Genomic DNA, 24,481 nt, shown 5'->3' with positions numbered 1-24,481 from the left:
CCTGAGCTGTTCTTAACAGCGTTTAGAAATTGCTTTACGGCAGCCCCATGGTCCATAAACACAGTGGTCAGGAGTGGACCTCATTGACTTTTATGGGTGAGTTTTCTCTGCATTCTCTGTAACCTGTGCAGAAGTCTATTGTTAATGGTGGATCTTATCTATACACAGAGGTGATATCATTACAGGCAGGATTAGTATGACAGATAAGTACAGTAAAGTGATCTGTACAGACCAATGTGGAGTGGAGCCTATTATTAGGCTTAGTAGCCAGTGCAAAAACTTCAGGTTTTTATGGAGTTTGTTTAAATATTGATATTGACATGAAAAATTAAAAATAATCAAAAATTATAATAAAAAAATAGTTATTTTGACAATAGGTCATTTACTGATGACACATTCCCTTTAAAGGGGTATTTCGGTTGTGAGAAATTAATCCCTTATCAGCAGGATAGGTGAAACCTATTAGATCAGAGGGGTTCCGGGGACACTCATCTTTGTCTAGAACAGGGACCCTGCACCCCTCTGCCACTCTGACCACTCCACCTCTACGGGAGTTCTGCAGACAGTCCAGCACATTGCTTGACTATTTCGAAACTCCCATAGAGATGAATGGAGCAGTAGTGCACTCCCTGTAATGTCCTTTGATAGCCCATATTAACAGTCTGGACATGCTGAAAGTTGTAGTTTTCTCCTCATATCCCTCTCCCTGTAATACCCTGATAGTCCATAATAACATTCAAGAAATGCCGGGAGTCACCCATGTAGCAGGTGACTCGGCACTGCTGTGGACAGTTATTGGCTACAGCGGTCATGCCCTCCCCTGTCAAAATAGATGTTGATGCGGGGAAAACTTGCAGAGCTGGTGATGGAGCCGGAACCCAGCGAGGAGTATCAGGTAAGTATGATCACTACCGTGGGTCCAGTCGCGAGGTGATCCCATGGCTTATGCGGCGGGCGCCAGCTGTGATTGTGGGGAAGTTGCTGAGGTGCGGGCCTTTCAAAAATTATCTATGGAGCCCTGTATTAAGTAAAGTAAAATATTCAGCGCTACTGTGAGCTCTAGACAACCACTAAAAGCCCTGTGAAAGCAATGGTGTTCATGGACCTCCGGTTGTCTACAAGATTGTCCTTTGCTTTCAATGAGTGTTGATTCTGATGTCGATCAGTAGTGAACCCCTTAGTTTTATCTGCTGTCAGGAGGTGTTCAACAAATTAAGGGGATAAAGACTGAACAGGTCCATGTGACAAGCATTAACATTTTTCTTAAATAAGAACAGTTGTGAATTTAAGTATCTACAGTCCTTACCTTGTTCAGGAGCAGCAACATTAATAAGTGATGTGGTTTCTGTAGCAAATCCTGCAGTAGTAGTGGTGGCAGTAGTAGTAGTATTAGTGGTGGTGGTAGTAGTAGTAGCTGCTTCACTAGTTTCAGCTGTGGAGGTGGCTGCAGAAGTTGTAGTGGTTGTTGCACTAGGTGATGCAGTAGTTGTGGGAGGTTCAGTTGTTGGAGATGTAGTGGTAATGAGAGGTTCAGTGGTAGTAGGTGATATCGTAGTTGTAGGAGGTTCAGTGGTAATGGGTGATGTAGTTGTTGTTGATGTAGTAGTTGTGGGAGATTCAGTTGTAGTCAGTGATGTAGTTGTCGTGGAAGGTTCAATTGTTGAAGATGTAGTAGTTGTAGGAGGTTCAGTGGTAGTGGATGATGTAGTAGTTGTGGGAGGTTCAGTTGTAGTTGGCGATGTCGTTTTTGAGGGAGGTTCAGTTGTTGATGTAGTAGTAGTGGGAGATTCAGTTGTAGTCGGTGATGTAGTGGTTGTAGAAGGTTCAGTTGTAGTCAGTGATGTAGTTGTTGTGGAAGGTTCAATTGTTGAAGATGTAGTAGTTGTAGGAGGTTCAGTGGTAGTGGATGATGTAGTAGTTGTGGGAGGTTCAGTTGTAGTCGGGGATGTAGTGGTTGTGGGAGGTTCAGTAGTAGTGGGTGATGTAGCAGTTGTGGGAGGTTCATTTGTTGGAGATGTAGTAGTTGTAGGAGGTTCAGTGGAAATGAGGGATGTAGTTGTTGTTGGAGATGTAGTAGTTGTGGGAGGTTCATTTGTTGGAGATGTAGTGGTTGAGGGAGGTTCAGTTGTAGACGGTGATGTCGCAGTTGTGGGAGGTTCAGTTGTTGGAGATGAAGTGGTTGTGGGAGGTTCAGTTGTAGTCGGTGATGTCGTGGTTGTGGGTGGTTCAGTTGTAGTCGGTGCTGTAGTGGTTGTTGGAAATTCAGTTGTAGTCGGTGATGTAGTAGTTGTGGGAGGTTCAGTTGTGGGAGATTCAGTTATTGTTGGAGATGTAGTTGTCGTGGGAGGTTCAGTTGTTGGAGATGTAGTAGTTGTGGGAGGTTCAGTGGTAGTGGATGATGTAGTAGTTGTGGGAGATTTAGTTGTAGTCGGTGATGTAGTGGTTGTGGGAGGTTCAGTTGTAGTTGGTGATGTAGTGGTTGTGGGAGGTTCAGTTAAAGTTGGTGATGTAGTGGTTGTGGGAGGTTCAGTTGTAGTTGATGATGTAGTAGTTGTGGGAGTTTCGGTGGAAGTGGATGTTGTAGTAGTTGTGGGAGATTCAGTTGTTGTCGGTGATGTAGTAGTTGTGGGAGGTTCAGTTGTAGTTGGTGATGTAGTTGTTGGAGATGTAGTAGTTGTGGGAGGTTCAGTTGTTGTAGGTTCAGTGGTAATGGGTGATGTAGTTGTTGCTGGAGATGTAGTAGGTGTGGGAGGTTCAGTTGTAGTAATTAAAGAAGTAGTTGTGGGAGGTTCAGTTGTTGGAGATATAGTGGTTATGAGAGGTTCAGTGGTAGTAGGTGATGTCGTAGTTGTGGGAGATTCAGTTGTAGTCGGTGATGTAGTGGTCGTGGAAGGTTCAGTTGTTAAAGATGTAGTTGTTGTAGGAGGTTCAGTGGTAGTGGATGATGTAGTAGTAGTAGTAGTGGGAGATTCAGTTGTAGTCGGTGATGTAGTAGTTGTAGGAAGTTCAGTTGTTAGAGATGTAGTGGTTGTAGGAGGTTTAGTTGTAGTCAGTGATGTAGTTGTTGTGGGAGGTTCAGTTGTTGCAGATGTAGTAGTTGTGGGAGTTTCAGTTGTAGTCGGGAATGTAGTAGTTGTGGGAGGTTCAGTGGTAGTGGATGATGTAGTAGTTGTGGGAGATACAGTTGTTGTCGGTGATGTAGTAGTTGTGGGAGGTTCAGTTGTTGGAGATGTAGTAGTTGTTGGAGGTTCAGTGGTAATGGGTGATGTAGTTGTTGTTGGAGATGTAGTAGTTGTGGGAGGTTCAGTTGTAGTAATTAAAGAAGTAGTTGTGGGAGGTTCAGTTGTTGGAGATGTAGTGGTTATGAGAGGTTCAGTGGTAGTAGCTGATGTAGTGGTTGTGGGAGGTTTAGTTGTAGTCAGTGATGTCGTAGTTGTGGAAGGATCAGTTGTTGGAGTTGTAGTGGTTGTGGGAGGTTCAGTGGTAATGGGTGATGTAGTTGTAGTCGGTGATGTAGTAGTTGTGGGAGGTTCAGTTGTTGGAGATGTAGTAGTTGTGGGAGGTACAGTGGTAGTGGATGATGTAGTAGTTGTGGGAGATTCAGTTGTAGTCGGTGATGTAGTGGTTGTGGGAGGTTCAGTTGTAGTTGGTGATGTCGTAGTTGTGGGAGGTTCAGTTGTTGGAGATGAAGTGGTTGTGGGAGGTTCAGTTGTAGTCGGTGATGTCGTGGTTGTGGGTGGTTCAGTTGTAGTCGGTGCTGTAGTGGTTGTTGGAAATTCAGTTGTAGTCGGTGATGTAGTAGTTGTGGGAGATTCAGTTATTGTTGGAGATGTAGTTGTCGTGGGAGGTTCAGTTGTTGGAGATGTAGTAGTTGTGGGAGGTTCAGTGGTAGTGGATGATGTAGTAGTTGTGGGAGATTTAGTTGTAGTCGGTGATGTAGTGGTTGTGGGAGGTTCAGTTGTAGTTGGTGATGTAGTGGTTGTGGGAGGTTCAGTTAAAGTTGGTGATGTAGTGGTTGTGGGAGGTTCAGTTGTAGTTGGTGATGTAGTAGTTGTGGGAGTTTCGGTGGAAGTGGATGTTGTAGTAGTTGTGGGAGATTCAGTTGTTGTCGGTGATGTAGTAGTTGTGGGAGGTTCAGTTGTAGTTGGTGATGTAGTTGTTGGAGATGTAGTAGTTGTGGGAGGTTCAGTTGTTGGAGGTTCAGTGGTAATGGGTGATGTAGTTGTTGCTGGAGATGTAGTAGGTGTGGGAGGTTCAGGTGTAGTAATTAAAGAAGTAGTTGTGGGAGGTTCAGTTGTTGGAGATATAGTGGTTATGAGAGGTTCAGTGGTAGTAGGTGATGTCGTAGTTGTGGGAGATTCAGTTGTAGTCGGTGATGTAGTGGTCGTGGAAGGTTCAGTTGTTAAAGATGTAGTTGTTGTAGGAGGTTCAGTGGTAGTGGATGATGTAGTAGTAGTAGTAGTGGGAGATTCAGTTGTAGTCGGTGATGTAGTAGTTGTAGGAAGTTCAGTTGTTAGAGATGTAGTGGTTGTAGGAGGTTTAGTTGTAGTCAGTGATGTAGTTGTTGTGGGAGGTTCAGTTGTTGCAGATGTAGTAGTTGTGGGAGTTTCAGTTGTAGTCGGGGATGTAGTAGTTGTGGGAGGTTCAGTGGTAGTGGATGATGTAGTAGTTGTGGGAGATACAGTTGTTGTCGGTGATGTAGTAGTTGTGGGAGGTTCAGTTGTTGGAGATGTAGTAGTTGTTGGAGGTTCAGTGGTAATGGGTGATGTAGTTGTTGTTGGAGATGTAGTAGTTGTGGGAGGTTCAGTTGTAGTAATTAAAGAAGTTGTTGTGGGAGGTTCAGTTGTTGGAGATGTAGTGGTTATGAGAGGTTCAGTGGTAGTAGGTGATGTAGTGGTTGTGGGAGGTTTAGTTGTAGTCAGTGATGTCGTAGTTGTGGAAGGATCAGTTGTTGGAGTTGTAGTGGTTGTGGGAGGTTCAGTGGTAATGGGTGATGTAGTTGTAGTCGGTGATGTAGTAGTTGTGGGAGGTTCAGTTGTTGGAGATGTAGTATTTGTGGGAGGTACAGTGGTAGTGGATGATGTAGTAGTTGTGGGAGATTCAGTTGTAGTCGGTGATGTAGTGGTTGTGGGAGGTTCAGTTGTAGTTGGTGATGTCGTAGTTGTGGGAGGTTCAGTTGTTGGAGATGAAGTGGTTGTGGAAGGTTCAGTTGTAGTCGGTAATGTAGTGGTTGTGGGAGGTTCAGTTGTAGTTGGTGATGTAGTAGTTGTGGGAGGTTCAGTTGTAGTTGGTGATGTAGTAGTTGTGGGAGTTTCGGTGGAAGTGGATGATGTAGTAGTTGTGGGAGATTCAGTTGTTGTCTGTGATGTAGTAGTTGTGGGAGGTTCAGTTGTAGTTGGTGATGTAGTTGTTGGAGATGTAGTAGTTGTGGGAGGTTCAGTTGTTGGAAGTTCAGTGGTAATGGGTGATGTAGTTGTTGTTGGAGATGTAGTAGTTGTGGGAGGTTCAGTTGTTGGAGATGTAGTGGTTGTGGGAGATTCAGTTATAGTCGGTGATGTCGTGGTTGTGGGAGGTTCAGTTGTAGTTGGTGATATCGTATTTGTGGAAAGTTCAGTTGTTGGAGATGTAGTGGCTGTGGGAGGTTCAGTTGTAGTTGATGTAGTAGTTGTGGGAGGTTCAGTGGTAGTGGATGATGTAGTAGTTGTGGGAGGTTCAGTTGTAGTTGGTGATGTAGTTGTTGGAGATGTAGTAGTTGTGGGAGGTTCAGATGTAGTCAGTGATGTAGTTGTCGTGGGAGGTTCAGTTGTTGTAGATGTAGTAGTTGTGGGAGGTTCAGTGGTAGTGGATGATGTAGTAGTTGTGGGAGATTCAGTTGTAGATGGTGATGTAGTAGTTGCGGGAGGTTCAGTGGTTGTGGGAGATTCAGTTATAGTCGGTGATGTCGTGGTTGTGGGAGGTTCAGTTGTAGTTGGTGATGTCGTAGTTGTGGGAGGTTCAGTTGTTGGAGATGTACTAGTTGTGGGAGGTTCAATGGTAATGGGTGATGTAGTTGTTGTTAGAGATGTAGTGTTTGTGGGAGGTTCAGTTGTAGTGGATGATGTAGTAGTTGTGGGAGGTTCAGATGTAGTTGGTAATTTAGTCATTGTGGGAGGTTCAGTTGTTGATGTAGTAGTAGTAGTAGTGGGAGATTCAGTTGTAGTCGGTGATGTAGTAGTTTTAGGAGGTTTAGTTGTTAGAGATGTAGTGGTTGTGGGAGGTTCAGTTGTATTCAGTGATGTAGTTGTCGTGGAAGGTTCAGTTGTTGGAGATGTAGTAGTTGTGGGAGATTCAGTGGTAGTGGATGATGTAGTAGTTGTGGGAGATTCAGTTGTAGTCGGTGATGAACTAGTTGTGGGAGGTTCAGATGTAGTCAGTGATGTAGTTGTCGAGGGAGGTTCAGTTGTTGGATATGTAGTAGTTGTGAAAGGTTCAGTGGTAGTGGATGATGTAGTAGTTGTGGGAGATTCAGTAGTAGACAGTGATGAAGTGGTTTTGGGAGGTTCAGAGGTAATGGGTGATGTAGTTGTTGTTGGAGATGTAGTATTTGTGGGAGATTCTGTTGTAGTCGGTGATGTAGTAGTTGTGAGAGGTTCAGTTGTAGTCAGTGATGTAGTTGTCGTGGGAGGTTGAGTTGTTGGAGATGTAGTAGTTGTGGGAGTTTCAGTGGTAATGGGTGATTTAGTCGTTGTGGGTGGTTCAGTTACAGTCTGTGATGTCGTAGTTGTGGGAGGTTCAGTTGTTGGAGATGTAGTGGTTGTGGGAGGTTCAGTGGTAATGGATGATGGAGTAGTTGTGGGAGATTCAGTTGTAGTCGGTGATGTAGTAGTTGTGGGAGGTTCAGTTGTAGTCAGTGATGTAGTTGTCGAGGGAGGTTCAGTTGTTGGAGATGTAGTAGTTGTGGGAGTTTCAGTGGTAATGGGTGATGTAGTCGTTGTGGGTGGTTCAGTTGCAGTCTGTGATGTCGTAGTTGTTGGAGGTTCAGATGTTGGAGATGTAGTGGTTGTGGGAGGTTCTGTTGTAGTTGGTGTTGTAGTGGTTGTGGGAGGTTCAGTTGTAGTTGGTGATGTAGTTGTTGTGGTAGGTTCAGTTGTTGGAGATGTAGTAGTTGTGGGAGATTCAGTTGTAGTCGGTGATGTAGTGGTTGTTGGAGCTTCAGTGGTAGTGGGTGATGTAGTTGTTGTGAGTGATTCAGTTGTTGGAGATGTAGAATTTGTGGGAGGTTCAGTTGTAGTTGGTGATGTAGTTGTTGTGGGAGGTTCAGTTGTTGGAGATGTAGTAGTTGTGGGAGGTTCAGTTGTGATCGATGATGTAGTTGTTGTGGGAGGTTCAGTTGTAGTCGGTGATGTAGTGGTTGTGGGAGCTTCAGTAGTAGTAGGTGATGTAGTAGTTGTGAGAGATTCAGTTGTTTGAGATGTAGTAGTTGTGGGAGGTTCAGTTGTAGTTGGTGAAGTAGTGGTTGTGGGAGGTTCAGTGGTAATGGGTGATGTAGTAGTTGTGGAAGATTCAGTTGTTGGAGATGTAGTAGTTGTGAGAGGTTCAGATGTAGTCAGCAATGTAGTGGTTGTGGGAGGTTCAGTTGTTGGGGATATATTGGTTGTGGGAGATTCAGTTGTAGTCGGTGATGTAGTTGTTGTTGGAGATGTAGTAGTTGTGGGAGGTTCAGTTGTAGTCAGTGATGTAGTTGTCGTGGGAGGTTCAGTTGTTGGAGATGTAGTAGTTGTGGGAGGTTCAGTTGTAGTTGGCGATGTTGTGGTAGGTTCAGTTGTAGTTGGTGATGTCGTAGTTGTGGGAGGTTCAGTTGTTGGAGATGTAGTGGTTGTGGGAGGTTCAGTTGTAGTTGATGTAGTAGTTGTGGGAGGTTCAGTGGTAGTGGATGATGTAGTAGTTGTGGGACATTCAGTTGTAGTCGGTGATGTAGTAGTTGTGGGAGGTTCAGTTGTAGTCAGTGATGTAGTTGTCGTGGGAGGTTCAGTTGTTGGAGATGTAGTAGTTGTGGGAGTTTCATTGGTAATGGGTGATGTAGTCGTTGTGGGTGGTTCAGTTGCAGTCTGTGATGTCGTAGTTGTTTGAGGTTCAGTTGTTGGAGATGTAGTGGTTGTGGGAGGTTCTGTTGTAGTCGGTGTTGTAGTGGTTGTGGGAGGTTCAGTTGTAGTTGGTGATGTAGTAGTTGTTGGAGCTTCAGTTGTTGGAAATGTAATGGTTGTTGGAGGTTCAGTTGTAGTTGGTGATGTAGTGGTTGTTGAAGCTTCAGTGGTAGTGGGTGATGTAGTTGTTGTGAGTGATTCAGTTGTTGGAGATGTAGAAGTTGTGGGAGGTTCAGTTGTAGTTGGTGATGTAGTTGTTGTGGGAGGTTCAGTTGTTGGAAATGTAGTAGTTGTGGGAGGTTCAGTTGTAGTCAGTGATGTAGTGGTTGTTGGAGCTTCAGTGGTAGTGGGTGATGTAGTTGTTGTGAGTGATTCAGTTGTTGGAGATGTAGAAGTTGTGGGAGGTTCAGTTGTAGTTGGTGATGTAGTTGTTGTGGGAGGTTCAGTTGTTGGAGATGTAGTAGTTGTGGGAGGTTCAGTTGTGATCGATGATGTAGTTGTTGTGGGAGGTTCAGTTGTAGTCGGTGATGTAGTGGTTGTGGGAGCTTCAGTGGTAGTGGGTGATGTAGTAGTTGTGAGAGATTCAGTTGTTGGAGATGTAGTAGTTGTGGGAGGTTCAGTTGTAGTTGGTGAGGTAGTGGTTGTGGGAGGTTCAGTGGTAATGGGTGATGTAGTAGTTGTGGAAGATTCAGTTGTTGGAGATGTAGTAGTTGTGAGAGGTTCAAATGTAGTTGGCAATGTAGTGGTTGTGGGAGGTTCAGTTTTTGGGGATATATTGGTTGTGGGAGATTCAGTTGTAGTCGGTGATGTAGTTGTTGTTGGAGATGTAGTAGTTGTGGGAGGTTCAGTTGTAGTCAGTGATGTAGTTGTCGTTGGAGGTTCAGTTGTTGAAGATGTAGTGGTTGTGGGAGGTTCAGTTGTAGTTGGCGATGTTGTGGGAGGTTCAGTTGTAGTTGGCGATGTTGTGGGAGGTTCAGTTGTAGTTGGTGATGTCGTAGTTGTGGGAGGTTCATTTGTTGTAGATGTAGTGGTTGTGGGAGGTTCAGTTGTAGTTGATGTAGTAGTTGTGGGAGGTTCAGTGGTAATGGATGATGGAGTAGTTGTGGGAGATTCAGTTGTAGTCGGTGATGTAGTAGTTGTGGGAGGTTCAGTTGTAGTCAGTGATGTAGTTGTCGAGGGAGGTTCAGTTGTTGGAGATGTAGTAGTTGTGGGAGTTTCAGTGGTAATGGGTGATGTAGTCGTTGTGGGTGGTTCAGTTGCAGTCTGTGATGTCGTAGTTGTTGGAGGTTCAGTTGTTGGAGATGTAGTGGTTGTGGGAGGTTCTGTTGTAGTTGGTGTTGTAGTGGTTGTGGGAGGTTCAGTTGTAGTTGGTGATGTAGTTGTTGTGGTAGGTTCAGTTGTTGGAGATGTAGTAGTTGTGGGAGATTCAGTTGTAGTCGGTGATGTAGTGGTTGTTGGAGCTTCAGTGGTAGTGGGTGATGTAGTTGTTGTGAGTGATTCAGTTGTTGGAGATGTGGAATTTGTGGGAGGTTCAGTTGTAGTTGGTGATGTAGTTGTTGTGGGAGGTTCAGTTGTTGAAGATGTAGTAGTTGTGGGAGGTTCAGTTGTGATCGATGATGTAGTTGTTGTGGGAGGTTCAGTTGTAGTCGGTGATGTAGTGGTTGTGGGAGCTTCAGTAGTAGTGGGTGATGTAGTAGTTGTGAGAGATTCAGTTGTTTGAGATGTAGTAGTTGTGGGAGGTTCAGTTGTAGTTGGTGAAGTAGTGGTTGTGGGAGGTTCAGTGGTAGTGGGTGATGTAGTAGTTGTGGAAGATTCAGTTGTTGGAGATGTAGTAGTTGTGAGAGGTTCAGATGTAGTCGGCAATGTAGTGGTTGTGGGAGGTTCAGTTGTTGTGGATATATTGGTTGTGGGAGATTCAGTTGTAGTCGGTGATGTAGTTGTTGTTGGAGATGTAGTAGTTGTGGGAGGTTCAGTTGTAGTCAGTGATGTAGTTGTCGTAGGTGGATCAGTTGTTGGAGATGTAGTAGTTGTGGGAGGTTCAGTTGTAGTTGGCGATGTTGTGGGAGTTTCAGTTGTAGTTGGTGATGTCGTAGTTGTGGGAGGTTCAGTTGTTGGAGATGTAGTGGTTGTGGGAGGTTCAGTTGTAGTTGATGTAGTAGTTGTGGGAGGTTCAGTGGTAGTGGGTGATGTAGTAGTTGTGGGAGATTCAGTTGTAGTCGGTGATGTAGTAGTTGTGGGAGGTTCATTTGTAGTCAGTGATGTAGTTGTCGTGGGAGGTTCAGTTGTTGGAGATGTAGTAGTTGTGGGAGTTTCATTGGTAATGGGTGATGTAGTCGTTGTGGGTGGTTCAGTTGCAGTCTGTGATGTCGTAGTTGTGGGAGGTTCAGTTGTTGGAGATGTAGTGGTTGTGGGAGGTTCTGTTGTAGTCGGTGTTGTAGTGGTTGTGGGAGGTTCAGTTGTAGTTGGTGATGTAGTAGTTGTGGAAGATTCAGTTGTTGGAGATGTAGTAGTTGTGAGAGGTTCAAATGTAGTCGGCAATGTAGTGGTTGTGGGAGGTTCAGTTGTTGGGGATATATTGGTTGTGGGAGATTCAGTTGTAGTCGGTGATGTAGTTGTTATTGGAGATGTAGTAGTTGTGGGAGGTTCAGTTGTAGTCAGTGATGTAGTTGTCGTGGGAGGTTCAGTTGTTGGAGATGTAGTGGTTGTGGGAGGTTCAGTTGTAGTTGGCGATGTTGTGGGAGGTTCAGTTGTAGTTGGTGATGTCGTAGTTGTGGGAGGTTCAGTTGTTGGAGATGTAGTGGTTGTGGGAGGTTCAGTTGTAGTTGATGTAGTAGTTGTGGGAGGGTCAGTGGTAGTGGATGATGTAGTAGTTGTGGGAGATTCAGTTGTAGTCGGTGATGTAGTAGTTGTGGGAGGTTCAGTTGTAGTTGGTGATGTAGTGGTTGTGGGAGGTTCAGTGGTAGTGGGTGATGTAGTAGTTGTGGGAGTTTCAGTGGTAATGGGTGATGTAGTCGTTGTGGGTGGTTCAGTTGCAGTCTGTGATGTCGTAGTTGTGGGAGGTTCAGTTGTTGGAGATGTAGTGGTTGTGGGAGGTTCTGTGGTAGTCGGTGTTGTAATTGTTGTGGGAGGTTCAGTTGTTGGAGATGTAGTAGTTGTGGGAGGTTCAGTTGTGATCGATGATGTAGTTGTTGTGGGAGGTTCAGTTGTAGTCGGTGATGTAGTGGTTGTGGGAGCTTCAGTAGTAGTGGGTGATGTAGTAGTTGTGAGAGATTCAGTTGTTTGAGATGTAGTAGTTGTGGGAGGTTCAGTTGTAGTTGGTGATGTAGTGGTTGAGGGAGGTTCAGTGGTAGTGGGTGATGTAGTAGTTGTGGAAGATTCAGTGGTTGGAGATGTAGTAGTTGTGAGAGGTTCAGATGTAGTCGGCAATGTAGTGGTTATGGGAGGTTCAGTTGTTGGGGATATATTGGTTGTGGGAGATTCAGTTGTAGTCGGTGATGTAGTTGTTGTTGGAGATGTAGTTGTCGTGGGAGGTTCAGTTGTTGGAGATGTAGTAGTTGTGGGAGGTTCGGTTGTAGTTGGCGATGTTGTGGGAGGTTCAGTTGTAGTTGGTGATGTCGTAGTTGTGGGAGGTTCAGTTGTTGGAGATGTAGTGGTTGTGGGAGGTTCAGTTGTAGTTGATGTAGTAGTTGTGGGAGGTTCAGTGGTAGTGGATGATGTAGTAGTTGTGGGAGATTCAGTTGTAGTCAGTGATGTAGTAGTTGTGGGAGGTTCAGTTGTAGTCAGTGATGTAGTTGTCGTGGGAGGTTCAGTTGTTGGAGATGTAGTAGTTGTGGGAGTTTCATTGGTAATGGGTGATGTAGTCGTTGTGGGTGGTTCAGTTGCAGTCTGTGATGTCGTAGTTGTGGGAGGTTCAGTTGTTGGAGATGTAGTGATTGTGGGAGGTTCTGTTGTAGTCGGTGTTGTAGTGGTTGTGGGAGGTTCAGTTGTAGTTGGTGATGTAGTAGTTGTTGGAGCTTCAGTTGTTGGAAATGTAGTGGTTGTTGGAGGTTCAGTTGTAGTTGGTGATGTAGTGGTTGTTGAAGCTTCAGTGGTAGTGGGTGATGTAGTTGTTGTGAGTGATTCAGCTGTTGTAGATGTAGAAGTTGTGGGAGGTTCAGTTGTAGTTGGTGAAGTAGTTGTTGTGGAAGGTTCAGTTGTTGGAGATGTAGTAGTTGTGGGAGGTTCAGTTGTAGTCGGTGATGTAGTGGTTGTTGGAGCTTCAGTGGTAGTGGTTGATGTAGTTGTTATGAGTGATTCAGTTGTTGGAGATGTAGAAGTTGTGGGAGGTTCAGTTGTAGTTGGTGATGTAGTTGTTGTGGGAGGTTCAGTTGTGATCGATGATGTAGTTGTTGTGGGAGGTTCAGTTGTAGTTGGTGATGTAGTGGTTGTGGGAGGTTCAGTGGTAGTGGGTGATGTAGTAGTTGTGAGAGATTCAGTTGTTGGAGATGTAGTAGTTGTGGGAGGTTCAGTTGTAGTTGGTGATGTAGTGGTAGTGGGAGGTTCAGTGGTAGTGGGTGATGTAGTAGTTGTGGAAGATTCAGTTGTTGGAGATGTAGTAGTTGTGAGAGGTTCAAATGTAGTCGGCAATGTAGTGGTTGTGGGAGGTTCAGTTGTTGGGGATATATTGGTTGTGGGAGATTCAGTTGTAGTCGGTGATGTAGTTGTTGTTGGAGATGTAGTAGTTGTGGGAGGTTCAGTTGTAGTCAGTGATGTAGTTGTCGTGGGAGGTTCAGTTGTTGGAGATGTAGTGGTTGTGGGAGGTTCAGTTGTAGTTTTCGATGTTGTGGGAGGTTCAGTTGTAGTTGGTGATGTCGTAGTTGTGGGAGGTTCAGTTGTTGGAGATGTAGTGGTTGTGGGAGGTTCAGTTGTAGTTGATGTAGTAGTTGTGGGAGGTTCAGTGGTAGTGGATGATGTAGTAGTTGTGGGAGATTCAGTTGTAGTCGGTGATGTAGTAGTTGTGGGAGGTTCATTTGTAGTCAGTGATGTAGTTGTCGTGGGAGGTTCAGTTGTTGGAGATGTAGTAGTTGTGGGAGTTTCAGTGGTAATGGGTGATGTAGTGGTTGTGGGAGGTTCAGTTGTAGTTGGTGATGTAGTTGTTGTGGGAGGTTCAGTTGTTGGAGATGTAGTAGTTGTGGGAGATTCAGTTGTAGTCGGTGATGTAGTGGTTGTTGGAGCTTCAGTGGTAGTGGGTGATGTAGTTGTTGTGAGTGATTCAGTTGTTGGAGATGTAGAAGTTGTGGGAGGTTCAGTTGTAGTTGGTGATGTAGTTGTTGTGGGAGGTACAGTTGTTGGAGATGTAGTAGTTGTGGGAGGTTCAGTTATGATCGATGATGTAGTTGTTGTGGGAGGTTCAGTTGTAGTTGGTGAAGTAGTGGTTGTGGGAGGTTCAGTGGTAGTGTGTGATGTAGTAGTTGTGGAATATTCAGTTGTTGCAGATGTAGTAATTGTGAGAGGTTCAGATGTAGTCGGCAATGTAGTGGTTGTGGGAGGTTCAGTTGTTGGGGATATATTGGTTGTGGGAGATTCAGTTGTAGTCTGTGATGTAGTGGTTGTTGGAGCTTCAGTGGTAGTGGGTGATGTAGTTGTTGTGGGAGGTTCAGTTGTTGGAGATGTAGTAGTTGTGATAGGTTCAGTTGTAGTCAGCGATGTAGTGGTTGTGGGAGGTCCAGTTGTTGGGAATATAGTGGTTGTGGGAAGTTCAGTTGTAGTTGGTGGTTTAGTAGTTGTGGGAGGTTCAGTTGTTGGAGATGTAGTAGTTGTGCTAGATTCAGTGGTAATGGGTGATGTAGTAGTTGTGTGAGGTTCAGTTGTAGTCGGTAATGTAGTGGTTGTGGGAGGTTCAGTGGTAGTGGGTGATGTAGTAGTTGTGGGAGGTTCAGTTGTTGGAGATGTAGTAGTTGTAATAGGTTCAGTTGTAGTCGGCAATGTAGTGGTTGTGGGAGGTTCAGTTGTTGGGGATATAGTGGTTGTGGGAGGTTCAGTTGTAGTTGGTGATGTAGCAGTTGTGGGAGGTTCAGTGGTAGTGGATGATGTAGTAGTTGTGGGAGATTCAGTGGTAATGGGTGATGTAGTTGTTGTAGGAGGTTCAGTTGTTGAAGATGTAACAGTTGTGGGAGGTTCAGTTGTGGGAGGTGATGTAGTTGTTGTGGGAGGTTCAGTTGTTAGAGATGTGGTGGTTGTGGGAGGTTCAGTTGTTGGAGTTGTAGTAGTTGTGGGAGGTTCAGTGGTAGTGGATGATGTAGTTGTGAGAGATTCAGTTGTCGGAGATGTTGTAGTTGTGGGAGGTTCAGTTGTAGTTGGTGATGTAGTGGTTGTGGGAGGTTCAGTGGTAGTGATTGATGTAGTAGTTGTGGGAGGTTCAGTTGTTGGAGATGTAGTAGTTGTGAGAGGTTCAGTTGTAGTCGGCGATGTAGTGGTTGTGGGAGGTTCAGTTGTTGGGGATATAGTGGTTGTGGGAGGTTCAGTTGTAGTTGGTGATGAAGTAGTTGTGGGAGGTTCAGTTGTTGGAGATGTGGTCGTTGTGGGAGATTCAGTTGTTGGAGATGTAGTAGTTGTGGGAGGTTCAGTGGTTGGTGATGTAATAGTTGTGGGAGATTCAGTTGTTGAAGATGTAGTAGTTGTGGGAGGTTCAGATCCTGGAGTTGTAGTGTTGCCTGCAATAGTTGGTATAAGCCAATAAATATGCAATCTCAATATAAAAAAAAAAATCTAATACTGGGGAAAGAAACATTTAAATTACACAAAATGAAATTCATCTCGCTATAGCAATATGATCCTGAAAAGTGCAGTCACTGGGGTTATGTTTCATTTGCTTTTTCTATGTCTTTCTTAGACATGTCCTGGGCAGTATTAATAATCCAGCACTTCGAGGGTTATTTAACATTGGTGGCACAAGGTACTTAAGTACCAGGTACAGCCTCCCCCTCCTGAACTTAACTGTATTGCAGCCCTCTGTAATGTAGTTAAAAACTGAAGTGGGGCATGGAAGCCGATCGTTCCCTGCTCCGTCTACTCTAGTAGGCCTGATGGCTATGAGGCTGTAAATCCCTGTGCAGCCGGGCATAATCATTGAACTGGCCTCCAATGGGAAACAGTGCAACAACGTCATCACACCTAGTTGCCTGTACCCCAGCATCCCAAGCCTGCATCACGGATGTCTTGGGAAAGGGCTTAGTGAGAATATGTATTTTCTTCCCTGGTCACTAGGGGACATTGCTGTGTGGGGACATTACTGTTGGGGGACTGTGCTGGCACAGTACTGGCGGGTACTATTGTGGTTAAAAAAAAAAAGTGCCACAAAAAGCTGTGTGCAAATGCAACCTAAAGGTGTTTTTTTTTTTTTCTGAGGATTTCATAAATTTTAATAGTCACCAAGACTAATTTATATCATCATTTGTTACGTGGACCCCTACATATCAGCTTGTTTATTGGTGGGCCCTTTTAACAAAGGTGCAGGGGTAAAATAAATATCTACAAATGACATAGCACAATCACTGCATGATAATGCTGCCCTGACTGAGACTATATCTGCATTCTGCATGAATATTTCACCTTATATGAACATACTGGGCATATTTTTATAAACTATACAAAAACGACAGGAAGACTGTGGCAAAAAGTATAACCAAGTAAATACATACCTGTTTCCTGGGCACCCAGAAAAGAAAAGAAAATATATATGAATAATGAAAACCACAGATGGCAATTCACTGATACATTCCAGTTACCGTTACCCCATTTTATTTGAAAAGGGTCAATTTAACTAATGAGAAACAAGGTCCCCTAGCAGAAAACATAGGCAATACATACAGCTTTTCAGTAATTTTGTTGTAACGAACTTGGGCATTACATGTCGTGCAGTAAAAGGATCAGTCTATAATATCTGAAAAAAAGCAACCTGACAGTAGACAGTAGCCTTCTGTCGGCCATAGTGAACCATTGCTTGAGTGTAATTGATAGCCTGTGGCATGTTAGGTATTAGCCCCCTGCAGGATCCTTCGCAATTTTCATTGTAAATATTTTTCATTTAAACTAGTTTGTAAACCTTTTTACCCATATCTTCATCATGTCCTAGCATTCTCATTTCATCTTTGAAATATCTTATGCAGTACCCCAGTGCATATAACTTTGTTCTTTAATGTTATGTAATACATTGTATACTATGCTATGTAATAGACCAAGTATAGTTGTATAGGGATGGCAAACTCAGGGTTAATTGTCCTGACACTTTAGGGAGAATCTTGACTGGAGATTCAGAGATGAAGGAAGCAACGTTTATGTGCTCTTTCTTCGTAGGCCTCAAGTTCCAGAGACTAGCAGATCTCTGCATGATCCACAGAAAGTGAGAGGAAAGAAAAGGAAAACTTGCAATCTGCATGGCCAAGCATAGGCATCTGTAAGGTAACCTGCTACTATAGCCATTCAGACCTTACTGCAGTGGAGGGATGCTGGTAAGACATCCTTCACACCTGGACACATTCTGTCCAGAACTGCTATCAAAAACCTATATCCCGCAGTGGACACTACAGCCGCCATTGCCTGAGTAGTATTGCCAGCAACAGATCCTACTGAGAGAGACTTTAGAGAGATAGACCAGAAAGAGGGCCATAACTCCTATCCTTGCGTAACTCCACACACTGCTATCTTGGAGAGAATTGCACAGTTTACAATTGGAACTGTGTTTTGCTATAGTTGGATCTACTCCTATTTTGCATTTCAGTAAAAAGAGATGCTTATTCTTCTATCTCTGACTTTTTTTCCTGCCTCCTACCACACCATACTCTGGCCATTGTACTCTACACACACTGCCTTTCACTCATCCAGGTATCTAACATCAAGAGAACCCCCTGCTGCCATCAGACAGGAGCCCTAAAATCAGGGTGTGCTCTGAGGGAAGAAAGGGTATGCCCTCCTTTCACTGCACGGCCATAGGGAGCAATGGTGTGGACAGCGACCGTGATTGATTGTGACATCCAGAGCCATTACCACTCTCATCCTCTGCTCCAATTCCTCACAGGATGCTGCACTTATGCAAAGAGGTATTTCCCAAGGAACAGGACCATCTCATTAGAGCCAACTTGTGGAAGTGGCTCCCTATGAGTCAAAATTCAACATTTAACAAGCTTTGGGATTTGACAAGGTAATATAACCTAGCCAAATATCCATCCATGGATAGCTGTTTGGGGGTGCTTGACCGTTGTCAGTAAGTGGTAGGATTTTGGCTGTGTGGGCAAGGAGCAAGCACCCCGAGACAGCTGTCTATGGATGGGTATCTGGTTTGGCTCCAATTCACTTCAAAACAAAAATGCCCCAATTCCTCTGAAAGTCACATATGACACTCTAAGGTCTCCTATGATGTTATCTGACCCCTTTAAAGCTCTTTAATGCCAAGAAAGCATTAGAAATGTCAAATTGACAGTGACATATATGGCTATGGGTAAACAGGATGGCGCAGGTGGTAACAAACAGCCTGTTTAATAACACACTGCACTGTGGAATATTTAAAAAAAGATCTTATAATGGTCCCAAAAAATGGTCCAAAAATTATCTCTTTTTTTGTGGCAGATGGCTTCTCATCTGTGTTCTGAACTGTAAAATGACAGCCATCATCTTGAGTGATGTGTGCACACCGAATCCAAAAAGTTTCAGATTTGCTAAAATCCAAATCTTTCGAGAAATTCATAACAATTTGATTTGTGCTGAAATTATCCTGTATCGTTTGTCTATTTTAAATAAACGCTGTCGCATTCTTTTGATCCACCTTAGATGTGTAATTAAGCCATTATTGTTTTAAATAATAACTACATTTCTTTACGAGCATCTGCCAAATTACATGGAAGCATAACCAACAGCATAAAGGGAAGTGCAAGGAATGCATGTGATAACTTGACACAGAGAAGAATTCTTCAGCATTAACATGGACAGATCTTATAGAACATCATTATATTTTTTGCAATCTGCCTAGAAATAGAATATTATATTTTTTATTCTACATGGGGAAAGGGTCAAAAGGGTAACTAAAATAACAAACAATAAAAAAGAAAACAAAAAAAAACACTAGGAAAATATATGGAATGATTATGAAAAATGTATAAAAATGATTTGCTTTGGAGAAAACTGACCTACAATTAAATATGCGGAAAAAGTAAGTGGCCAGTGGTGGTGGGGGGTAATATTTATTTTTTATTTTTGAATTTTCTGACACATCCTGTCAATGAATATTGCCAGAAATTTTACACTTTTTTGTAACATCTTAAAACATGAAACAATACATTTGTCACAAGGGTAGACACATCATTGATAGACTTGGATTTGTAAAGTAGGAAAAAAAGACAAGCTATCAGTCCACAATAATGGCCGTCTACTGAGAAAAAAAAATACTTTATCAATAAAGTTTTATATGTCATTTTGCAGTCATTTTTTTTTTTACATTTGAGGTAAGTGGAATATTTCTTAGAACAAAATTTAATTTTCAACCTAATTAAATGAACAGTCTAATAAAAATAGATGAGCAAAGGTCACTAAAAATTCAGGAGAAACGTTATTATCATCAGTTTAGTCGGCTTCAAACAAGGCAGACGACGTACCAAATTTATTACATTGATTAATCTGTTTTATACATTTGGTGCATCTTGTATGCTATTGTTTCCTTATTCCTCCTCTTTATCTTACTTTAAGCCAATATTTTGAACCCAAAATTTATTTAAACCTTACTACAAATATTTTTATTGTAGTGGCATTTTACAACATTTTTTTGGTCCCTTGACATTTTTTTTTATAGCAGCATGGTTTGAGTGTGGTGTCTTTATTCCTTTTAGATGTTGCCTTATAGATTTCTTTAGGAACATAAAAAAAAAAAAAAAAGGTGCGACTGAAAATGGCACCAAAAACACCTGTGAAAAAAACTAAAGAAATGGCAGAAAAGATATGTAATGTCGCACCCTAAAAGAAATATCTATGTGGTGTCAAAGAGGTTTTATCACTTAACAAAGGCCTTTTCACGGTTATTCTTAATTTATTATACTTACGTGCCAATAATAATAATTCATATTGAATAATTATAATATACAATTGAAAGACGTTCTCCGGGCTTTCTTGAAAACCTTGCTGTGTGTTGACCTGTGGAGGGAAGATAATCTGCTTGGGGAGAGTTCCCATCAGCATTCGTAATTCCGTTATACTGTTCCATTATAACAGGGTTTTAACAGAATTTAAATAGAGGAATATAAAACGTAACCCTTTAGAAGCAGGGCCGTCTTTACCGCAGGGCAAAAGGGGCAGCTGCCCCGGGCCCAGTTGCTCCTGGGGGGCCTAAGCAGCATTTTACTTGGATTTTACTTGGGCCCCCTATATTTTGTTGCCGCCGCCGCCCGCCGGCCATGTAACATCACAAAGTCACAGTCCGGACTATAGAAAGAGACTGAGTGAGGAGGGGGCGGGGCCCGCGGCCGCTCTGCGCTCCGCTCTGCTGCCTGGCCTGCCTGTCTCTTTAACAGAGCAGACCAGTGGCTGCTGGAGCGTGATGCAGCTGCCGCACAGGCAGAGAGAGGAAGGAGGCGGAGCCCCAGCCAGCAGCCACAACAGACACAGCCAAGCAACTAGCAGAACTTACAGGTATTTGGTAGCCATATGGGGGGGGGGCAGTGTGTGCTTTCCTGCTACTACATCAACCCCCTCCCCCAGGGATTTTGGGGGCCATTAAGGGTTGGACTTGCTGCTGATGTTGAGTGTGCCAGTGTGTGTGTGTGTGTGTGTCTGTCCCTGTGTGTGTGTGTGTGTGTGTCTGTCCCTTTGTGTGTGTCCGTCCCTGTGTGTTTGTGTCCGTCCCTGTGTGTGTGTGTGTCCGTCCCTGTGTGTGTGTGTGTCCGTCCCTGTGTGTGTGTGTGTGTGTCCGTCCCTGTGTGTGTGTGTGTGTGTCCGTCCCTGTGTGTGTGTCCGTCCCTGTGTGTGTGTGTGTCCGTCCCTGTGTGTGTGTGTGTCCGTCCCTGTGTGTGTGTGTCCGTCCCTGTGTGTGTGTCCGTCCCTGTGTGTGTGTGTCCGTCCCTGTGTGTGTGTGTCTGTCCCTGTGTGTGTGTGTGTGTCTGTCCCTGTGTGTGTGTGTGTGTCCGTCCCTGTGTGTGTGTGTCCGTCCCTGTGTGTGTGTCCCCGTCCCTTTGTGTGTGTGTCCCCGTCCCTTTGTGTGTGTCCATCCCTTTGTGTGTGTGTGTGTGTGTCCGTCCCTGTGTGTGTGTGTCCGTCCCTGTGTGTGTGTGTGTCTGTCCCTTTGTGTGTCCGTCCCTGTGTGTGTCCGTCCCTGTGTGTGTGTCCCCGTCCCTGTGTGTGCGTCTCTCCCTGTGTGTATCACCATGCCCACAGTGTTCCTATGTCTTGACGCAGCTGCTTCAGAACGTTCTGTGCGGGGGAAGAGGAAGAAGATGGAAGAGGAGGCAGCGCCAGCATGGAGTCCGTGCGATAGACACAGGGAGGCACACTAAGGACGAAGGTAACACTTCCACATGATCTACACTAGTGTTATCTGTGGTTTTACATAGGACTGCAGGTAACACTACCACAAGGTTCGCTCACACAGGGCGCCTGAACACCTAAGGCCGGCCCTGGCTGCGCACCCCAGCGCCAAGGGATGACGTCACTGATGTAATATGCCTCTTATATGTGGAGAGCGGTGATGTCACAGATGTAATATATCACCTAAATATGGACAGCGGTGATGTCACTGATGTAATATATTACTTATAGGTGATATATTACATCAGTGACATCACCACTCTCCACACATAAGTAATATATTACATCAGTGACATCACTGCTGTCCACATATACCGGTAAGTAATATATTACATCAGTGACATCACCGCTCATCACATATATGTGGAGAGCGGTGATGTCACTGATGTAATATATCGCCTATATGTGGACAGTGGTGATGTCACTGATGTAAAATATCACTTATATGTGGAGAGCGGTGATGTCACTGATGTAATATAACATTATATGTGGAGAGCGGTGATGTCACTGATGTAATATAACATTATATGTGGAGAGTGTTCATGTCACTGATGCAATACAGCGCTCCAGATGGTGACCAAAATGGTCGCCAATGCGCCTTAAAATTTGCAGATGGCGACAAGACTTGTCATAGGCTACAGGCCTGAGGTCTATTTGGTAGTGAAATCCCAGCGCAGGCAGGCGTGATGATGTCATCACGCCCGCCTGTGCCAGGACGTGGTGAGGTGTGCGCGTCTGCGTTGCACCATCCCTCGCCGTACCAGCAGCTAGTGAGCGCCAGTGAAAGGAAACAGGTGAGTATAAGATTTTCGCTTTTTTTTTAAGGTGTGGGAAGGCGGGATCCTATATCCCCATTTCTATGGGCACAAATAGCGGTTTCGTTTTTTTCCGTCATACATAACGGAACAAAATGGAACCGTTATTTGTGCCTATAGAAATGTATTAGGATGGAGCAAAACGGAAGGCCGCTATAGGGTGTTGTATGCCATACTTAAATTGTGTTATATTCTGTTAATTTTTTTTTTTATAACGGAACAGTATAACGGAATTAGCAACGTTGATGCAAACCCACCCTTAGTAAGTACCCCTCTGTTGTGCCATGGATTCTGCCATCTGCATACTGAATTTAGAGTGTGCAGCTGAATAGGAAGACCAAGGAACATATCTGGTCTGGCCACAAGCAGAAGAGCCTGCAACTAGTCCTAGCAGTCACATGAGCACAACAGAATGGAAAGCTCAATCAAAGGGTAAGTGCTGAGCAGAGTATCTTCCCTCCATAGGTCAGAACTAGGGATGAGCGAATCGACTTCAAATCGACTTCGGATGAAACACCCGAAGTCAATACCACTTGAAACCGAACCCGAGTTCGGGAAATGTTATTTTACAGCCTAAATCAATTTCTGAAGTTATTGTGCGAAGTCTCCCAAGACTTTGCGAAGTAATAACTTCGTCTCATCGGAGCCAATACATTCTAATACTGTACGGAGCGCTCGCTCTGTACAGTATTGAAACGAAGTTTCAGGCGAATCGACTTCGGATGTTTCTTCCGAAGTCGATTCGCTCATCCCTAGTCAGCACACAGCAAGATTTTCAAGAAAGCCCAGATAACTCCATTAATATATACAGTACAGACCAAAAGTTTGGACACACCTTCTCATTCAAAGAGTTTTCTTTATTTTCATGACTATGAAAATTGTAGATTCACACTGAAGGCATCAAAACTATGAATTAACACATGTGGAATTATATACATAACAAACAAGTGTGAAACAACTGAAAATATGTCATATTCTAGGTTCTTCAAAGTAGCCACCTTTTGCTTTGATTACTGCTTTGCACACTCTTGGCATTCTCTTGATGGTAGCCCCCTGAAATGGTCTTCCAACAGTCTTGAAGGAGTTCCCAGAGATGCTTAGCACTTGTTGGCTCTTTTGCCTTCACTCTGCGGTCCAGCTCTCCCCAAACCATCTCGATTGGGTTCAGGTCCGGTGACTGTGGAGACCAGGTCATCTGGCGCAGCACCCCATCACTCTCCTTCATGGTCGAATAGCCCTTACTTTCAAGTTTTCCCAATTTTTCGGCTGACTGACTGACCTTCATTTCTTAAAGTAATGATGGCCACTTGATTCTCTTTACTTAGCTGCTTTTTTCTTGCCATAATACAAATTCTAACAGTCTATTCAGTAGGACTATCAGCTGTGTATCCACCTGACTTCTCCTCAACGCAACTGATGGTCCCAACCCCATTTATAAGGCAATAAATCCCACTTATTAAACCTGACAGGGCACACCTGTGAAGTGAAAACCATTTCAGGGGACTACCTCTTGAAGCTCATCAAGAGAATGCCAAGAGTGTGCAAAGCAGTAAGCAAAGCAAAAGGTGGCTACTTTGAAGAACCTAGAATATGACATATTTTCAGTAGTTTCACACTTGTTTGTTATGTATATAATTCCACATGTGTTAATTCATAGTTTTGATGCCTTCATAGTCATGAAAATAAAGGAAACTCTTTGAATGAGAAGGTGTGTCCAAACTTTTGGTCTGTACTGTATGTATGTAATAATTTTACATTTATGCACATTATATCATGTTATCATGGTTACAATAGTTTACAGTTTAATATAAAATGGAAACAGTAATATTGCAGTGATGTATATTCTACATTATTATAATATTATATAGATAGATAAATACACAGTAAAAAAAACTCTATATCTTCTATATTATCATTATTATTATTATTATTGATATTTATCCTCCACAATATCCATTTCTGGATGAGTTCAGGACTTACCAATCCTGGGCAACATGGCAAAAATCAGCAAAACACATCGCAAAACTAGAAAGTTCCCCATGATGTATGTAATAAAAGTCTCTTGGTCCCAGAAAGCATGGAAGGAGGATAACAGCAAGTTCAAATGTGCATGGAATCAAATCTGCAGGGATTTTATTGGGGAACAATGTGAAAAAGGGAAGGGACAAACCCATAGGTGACATTGCTCTGCAGTGACAAACTTTTAATTTTCCTCTCTGTGCAAATAGCTGGAATAGCCGAGGAATTCATATACAGTGAACTGTGACACATGATCGGAATTAGAAATGAGCAATAATTTGATTAATTTCCCGGTATTCATAGACTGGTGTCACACATAAGTTTTGCCGTTTTTGGTGTTGTTGTTTGTTTTTTATAAATGTTGCATGGAAATCTAGTGGAAATATTAAACACAGCATAAACATATATTTTTCCACCCTCAAGGTATATAGTTATCAAATTCCAGAAGGCTCTGGGTCTGGCCTTTTTCTTTTCCCTCATTGCCTGATGTTTTTCCCATACACCCCCATTGGGTATTTCTACAGCTTCAAAAATATCAATTTACAACATATGTTGCCTTTTTATTGGCATTTTTGCAGGTTTTTTTTTTTCACAGATGTTTTTGTTCCGTACAGCTCTCCAGAGAAAGAGACATCACAGAGGGGCACATACTACCAACTCTACAGTGGTAAAGTGAAAGCATTGTAATCCACGTAAAACAACAGAAAAATACAAAGGCTGAAAATAAATAAAACATAAAATCAATGTAGCATTCAGCGGGGCCCTCGCTACAGTAGCTGATACAAAAGTCCAATAACATGAAACAATATGGTGATGAAGTTATTAAATGTCCATGCAAATTCACTATGCCAACGATACAGAGCTAGTATCAGTATTGGGGTGCATTCACATGAATTGCTTTACGGTATGAAAAACATGGATACTGGCTGTGTACACACAGCTTCACAGTGCAGATCCACCTATCTTTTATGACACAACCAC

General features: G+C 43.5%; 2 protein-coding genes across 2 annotated transcripts; both read right to left on the bottom strand.

Annotated features, from left to right (window-relative positions):
* Positions 1–1,059: 1,059 nt before the first annotated feature.
* On the bottom strand, positions 1,060–2,711 carry LOC120978183 (mucin-2-like; the record flags this gene model as incomplete). Its single annotated transcript, XM_040406404.1, has 2 exons — positions 1,060–1,190; positions 1,307–2,711. Coding segments are annotated over 2 exons (1,536 nt in total), but the record flags the coding sequence as incomplete, so codon positions are not given.
* A 657-nt stretch (positions 2,712–3,368) lies between these two features.
* On the bottom strand, positions 3,369–16,697 carry LOC120978182 (mucin-2-like; the record flags this gene model as incomplete). Its single annotated transcript, XM_040406403.1, has 5 exons — positions 16,595–16,697; positions 11,588–14,815; positions 9,739–11,530; positions 4,382–5,985; positions 3,369–4,183 (listed from the first exon to the last, which is right to left on the bottom strand). Coding segments are annotated over exons 1-5 (7,542 nt in total), but the record flags the coding sequence as incomplete, so codon positions are not given.
* Positions 16,698–24,481: the final 7,784 nt, after the last annotated feature.

The sequence above is a fragment of the Bufo bufo genome, chromosome 8 (genome assembly GCF_905171765.1).
Source record: "Bufo bufo chromosome 8, aBufBuf1.1, whole genome shotgun sequence".
NCBI classification, from domain to species: domain Eukaryota; kingdom Metazoa; phylum Chordata; class Amphibia; order Anura; family Bufonidae; genus Bufo; species Bufo bufo.
This window is presented reverse-complemented; position numbering and strand designations above follow the sequence as displayed.